At 44.3% G+C, this 6000-nt stretch overlaps 1 protein-coding gene across 2 annotated transcripts in view; it reads right to left on the bottom strand.

Moving 5' to 3' along the window:
• Positions 1-1217: 1217 nt before the first annotated feature.
• AGO2 (argonaute RISC catalytic component 2) overlaps positions 1218-6000 on the bottom strand; it is a 45731-nt gene continuing 40948 nt past the window's right edge. For both annotated transcript variants that reach the window (XM_048507585.1, XM_048507584.1), the window contains exons 16-19: positions 5593-5727; positions 3675-3776; positions 3384-3583; positions 1218-2176 (exon numbers count right to left, since the gene is read on the bottom strand). In XM_048507585.1, the coding sequence (XP_048363542.1) occupies positions 2068-2176; positions 3384-3583; positions 3675-3776; positions 5593-5727 (546 nt within the window). In that variant the 3' untranslated portion in view covers positions 1218-2067. The remainder of the gene's footprint in view (positions 2177-3383; positions 3584-3674; positions 3777-5592; positions 5728-6000) is intronic.

Raw genomic sequence — 6000 nt, 5'->3', positions numbered from 1 at the left:
GCATGATGGCAGAGGCCACGGCTGGACTGTTGTTTTCCTAAACCTATGAAACTGTCGGGAGCTGAAAGGTATAGATTTTTTTTTAAAGGACAGACTCCCCCACGCACAAGTCTTGCCTCAAAAGCCACATGTGTTTGGCAACACGGGGCACCGCTTGCAAAAAGAATCACATCAGGATAGACCCCTAAACTTCTATAGGCAACAAACGTTGAGCATTTTCCTCCCCAGACAACATTTGACCTAGCCCAGCCTGAACCCATTTCCCCATTTCTCTGAACAGGAAAATGGGGTGGCAGGAGCTGCAGCGGTCCTGGGGTGCATGCATGATCCTAGTAAACTGGTAAGCTTTTTATAATAAAACAAGATACTTTTAAAAGTCTGATAAGATCAGGATAGCAGGAAAACTCCCCACTTTTTTTTGTCTTCAGTATCTTCATAGAGTTCCTGCTGGCATCATTAGTGCAATGGTGTATCTGAATCATCATTGACATGAACCCTGTGCAAATATACTGAAGTCCATCTTGTTATTTAAAAAAAAAATAGTAGGTCTCAGTTTGAATGAATGGCAGCCCTCCCTTCCCCCCTTCTAGTCACCTGATGCATAAAAACAGACACTGCCTTCCTCAAGTAAACATCAGATCTCTTTCTCCGTCCATTCTTAAGCCCCGGATGATCGAACTGATACATTATTTTGTGCTTGAACAAATCAAGAACGTTGCTTTTGCATCTACATCTAAACCACAGAAAATGTTAGCTCTAACCGAGTTGAAAACACTCTTAAAAGCCCTTCCGGATACAAGCTATATAATATGTGAATCTCTTAGTTCTGGCCACGTCAGTTGCATATTCCTGTTTTTGGGAGGTGCAATGCACCAAGGACCGCCACCGCACATCCTTCGTTCGTTTCAAGAACACACGGGCAAAGCCTCCAGCGCTCCAGCCCTGATGAAACGGACCAAGAACTTGCCGGCTACAGTCGGTGAATTGTGCCCCCCGAATCACTAGTGTCCGCAAGAAAAGCTTCTCATTTCTAAAATCTAAAGCATTCTTGATATGTTAACAGAAATATGTCGAGCACTCCTTAGTAAATAAAAATAAATAGCATCTAATCTATCATGTTAATACTGTGAAACACATATAAATTTTACATTAATTCAAACATAACAGTGAAAAAGATTGTACTGTATCACCACAGACCCGTATTTTTTTTCTCTCTCTCTCTTTTTTTTTTTAAGGAAAACCTTTGGAAAATTAAGTGTCACAGTCCTGCAGGACAAATTTCTGTGATTAATCATCAAATTGATTTTCAAAAAAACCATGATTTTAATGGCACACGTTGCTAATCTTTCAGTGGACCTAAAAGCTCCTCCTTCCTGAAACAATTCCATAATTCAGTCTATGAAAAACAATGAACGCAACAATGAAAGACATTCGAGAACAGACTTCAGAAAATACTTTTTTGCCCTTGTTCATCGAAAGGACCACCAAAAAAACCCCCAGGTTTTTCTCTCATTTTTTTGCATTTTGATACTAAAAAAATATTTGTGAATGCATCTGGAACAATGAAGGTTTTCAATGACATCCGAACTAGTGCTTTGTTCTCTTTTCAGGCATAAAAGTAAACTCATAAAACTTTTGCCAGCCCGTTAATCCTAATCTCAGCTGGGTATTCCCAGATTAGAAACGAACAAGAATGTAGAATGAACAAGAACAGCGTTAACTAAATGAAGTGTTGTCTTTAGCCCTGAGAGGTCATAGCTCTTAATTTAGTTAGAAAATATGGGTTTTGATCTTTTTTCCCCCCCGTTCTCCTGACAAGCAGCTTTCGATTTGGCAAATCCACACTTCTAATAGCTGTGGGATTTCGTACAGGTCTGCAGTTCTCAACTGAGTCTGAAATTTCTGGACGGAAGGCTTTCTCGCAAATGGGGAAAAAAATTAAAACCTAATAAAATAAAAGATGCTTCACTCATTGCTGGCTGTCGCTGTAGCTTGAGAAACTGGTGGTCCAAGTGCGGCTGGTCTCCTGTGAATCCGCCTCCGAGTTGCTTAAATCGCCGCAACATGTCAAGCAAAGTACATGGTGCGTAAAGTATCCTGATGAACCTGAACAGCTTTCGCAAGTGCTTGATGATCTCTCCCGTTGCTCTGGCCAGAAGTGTGGCTCCCCTCGGCACTAGAAGATGAAGAGTTTGGGAAGGAGAGAAATATTGCCCTTATTTAAACTTGGAAACACATTTTGGATACAGGCAATTCAGATGTGCAATTATAGTTCTAATGAGCCCACGCCGCACCTATTCAAAACCACCAGTTGGCTCCCCCACGCCAAAATCTACAGATACACCGGATCTATTCACAGGACAATAAGCAGGGTTCCCCAGCTTTTTTGATCCCACAGGAACCTGCGGAATTCAGGCAGAGTGTGGTGGGTGCGGCCACAAAATGGCTGCTGAAGCTTACTTTCAGTCACCATGAAAATCCTTGTGCAGTGAAAGTCAAAACAGCATTTTTAAAGACCTCCACAGCCAATCAAATTTCCAATGGTCAATAGACCTACCTCGTCATGCTCACTTTCTAAAAATATTAGGTATGCACCAGGAAAGGTGTCAGCAGACATCATACTGGAGACCCCTGCTATAAGGTAGTGATGGCGAACCTATGGCACGGGTGCCAGAGGTGGCACTCAGAGCCCTCTCTATGGGCACTCGCAAACAGAGTCACCACCCCGCCCCCCGCCCCACCCCCCACCCCCCCCGCACACACACACATATCTAGGCTGGCCTGGGCTGCTGGGCTCGATTATTAGCATTAAACCTAAGACCTAGTTTGGGGGAAGAAGTGTAGATAACCCTGTTAAACGCTGTTAAACTGATTTTCATGCGAAGAACCAAAGCGCGATCCTTTACCTGGGAGTAAGCTCAGTTGCTGGCAATGGGGTTTGCTTCTGAGTAAGCCCTCCTAGGGTTGTGATTCACCCGTTGGAAGAGTTCCACCGTTGCTTCAAAGCAAAGCCACTGACTACCACCAAGCTTACTCCTGAGTAACGCACGCCTCGAAAATTTTTCTAAACTAAAACCTCAGTATTCAAATTAAATTGCTGTGTTGGCACTTTGCGATATATAAATGGGTTTTGGGTTGCAATTTGGGCACTCGGTCTCGAAAAGGTTCACCATCACTGCTATAAGGCATGTGTCAACCTTCGGTGAGGGGACAGAGAAGCCCATGCTTTTTGGTTTCCCAACTTGTAGAGCGGGGGTGTCCAACTCCAGCCCTCCAGATGTTCAGGGACTACAATCCCTATCAGCACCTGGCAGCATTACGCTGGCAGGGGCTGATGGGAATCATAGTTCCTAAATACGAACAATTGCAAATATGCTACTCACCTATCGTGTTCTTTATCTACCAGATGATACCTGGCTCTGAAGGCAACCAGGTGCGCATAGTATGCTGGTGCAGGAATTGAAACAGAACGAGTACAGCGAACATACGTATGACACAATTGGTAGGTGAGTATTTGAAGCTCATCTGAAGAGAAACGATTGTCATCCCAGAGAACATGATAATGAGAAGGTCTGCTTGTTCCCTGAAAACAGAGGGTGTTTGTTTAAAATCACACAAAAACACACCCTTATGCCCATGGAAATTCTAGGTGGGATCCAAGTTTAAGTGCTTACCTGAATACCAGCATGACTGCACAGGTAGAAGTCAAATTCGGATGGATGAGTTATTTTTGTGTCCACTGTAGTACCTGCAGGAATGTTCCCACTTTTCCCAACCTGTTGGGAGTAAAATGAGAAGACTTAAGAACATAAGAACAAGCCAGCTGGATCAGACCAGAGTCCATCTAGTCCAGCTCTCTGCTACTCGCAGTGGCCCACCAGGTGCCTTTGGGAGCTCACATGTAGGATGTGAAAGCAATGGCCTTCTGCTGCTGGTGCTCCCGAGCACCTGGTCTGTTAAGGCATTTGCAATCTCAGATCAAAGAGGATCAAGATTGGTAGCCATAGATCGACTTCTCCTCCATAAATCTGTCCAAGCCCCTTTTAAAGCTATCCAGGTTAGTGGCCATCCCCACCTCCTGTGGCAGCATATTCCAAACACCCATCACATGTTGCGTGAAGAAGCGTTTCCTTTTATTAGTCCTAATTCTCCCCCTCAGCATTTTCAGTGAATGCCCCCTGGTTCTAGTATTGTGAGAAAGAGAGAAAAAATTCTCTCTCTCAACATTTTCTACCCCATGCATAATTTTATAGACTTCAATTATATCCCCCCTCAGCCGTCTCCTCTCCAAACTAAAGAGTCCCAAACACTGCAGCCTCTCCTCATAGGGAAGGTGCTCCAGTCCCTCAATCATCCTTGTTGCCCTTCTCTGCACTTTTTCTACCTCCTCAATATCCTTTTTGAGATGCGGCGACCAGAACTGGACACAGTACTCCAAGTTTGGTCGCACGCTTTATATAAGGGCATGACAATCTTTGCAGTTTTATTATCAATTCCTTTCCTAATGATCCCCAGCATAGAGTTTGCCTTTTTCACAGCTGCCATGCATTGAGTTGACTTAATTGTTTACATTACATTCCCCTCCTTTCTTTGCTACGACCATACAGAAGACCATACAAAAGCTAACCGACACATCATTTGTTCAAACATCCATTTCTTGGTAAGGGACCACATCAGGTGGGCAGCAAAGTAGCAGCAGGCATAATATATAGACAACACATGTGCCCTCGATCCATTCTGGTCTGGCCAAATAGCTCTGGTGGCTCTGGTAGACAATCTCCACTTGTAAGCAGATTACAGCAACGTTCCTTTGCTGAGTTTATTAGATCAATCAGTGGCATTTGACACAGGTGATCATGACATTTCGCTGGATGAACAGGAGTTCATGAAGGGTGTGAGAGGGAGGGCCCTGCAACCGATTTATTCTTTCCTAATTGTTAGGATTCAAAGAATTTGCACTGGAGCAAACAGTCAGCAAATTCAGACTCAAAATATGGAGTTCAGTGAGGATCTATTCTAAACCCAGACTTCTGGCTAGAGCAGTGATGGCGAACCTATGGCACGGGTGCCAGAGGTGGCACTCAGAGCCCTCTCTGTGGGCACGCACAGAGTCCCCCCCCCCCCCCCCCACACACACACTGGCCTGGGCTGCTGGGTTCGATTATTAGCATTAAACCTAAGATCTAGTTTTGGGGAAGCAGTGTAGGTAACCCTGTTAAGCGCTGTTAAACCCCACTGATTTTCATGCGAAGAACTAAGCTCTGTTGCTGGCAATGGGGCTTGCTTCTGAGTAAACCCTACTAGGGTCATGATTCACCCATTGAAAGAGTTGCACGGTTGCTTCAAAGCAAAGCCATCAACTACCACCAAGCTTACTCCTGAGTAACGCATGCCTCGGAGTCAACCATTTTTTCTAAACTAAAACCTCAGTATTCAGGTTAAATAGCCGTGTTGGCACTTTGCGATAAGTGGATTTTGGGTTGCAATTTGGGCACTCGGTCTCGAAAAGGTTTGCCATCGCTGGGCTAGAGCATTCATGTTTTCCAGGCCTGTCCTTTTTTGTCAATGCTCCTTCAGAAAATGCCGACATACCCTTTCATTTTTATCTGTACAAAAGAGTCTGGTGTGATGCCTTTTCTGCACGACGATGAATGTAATTCCAGGCTGGTAGTCTTTTTCTAGCTTAATGCATGCTTCTCGGATAGCCAGTAATTCGTGGTGAAGAACCTGGATCGAGAAGAGGAAGAACAACATCCTGAAATGCTTCCAACCCGCACAGCAATCAGAAGGCAGCATTTTGAAACATCAGGTGGCATCCAGAGTCAAGGTTTTCTTTAGGTATTTTCCCTGCAGCAAAACAGGTGATCTCCAATGTACAAGAATGCAAGTCCTGCCCTGCATTCTTTACTTAATGGGATTAAGTCTACTGATTACTTGGAGGAAGATCAGCATTACAAAAAAAAGGGCTCAGGCATGTTGGCTGGGTTTGGGAGACCATAT

The sequence above is a fragment of the Sphaerodactylus townsendi genome, linkage group LG09 (assembly GCF_021028975.2).
Source record: "Sphaerodactylus townsendi isolate TG3544 linkage group LG09, MPM_Stown_v2.3, whole genome shotgun sequence".
Lineage (NCBI taxonomy): Eukaryota > Metazoa > Chordata > Lepidosauria > Squamata > Sphaerodactylidae > Sphaerodactylus > Sphaerodactylus townsendi.
This window is presented reverse-complemented; position numbering and strand designations above follow the sequence as displayed.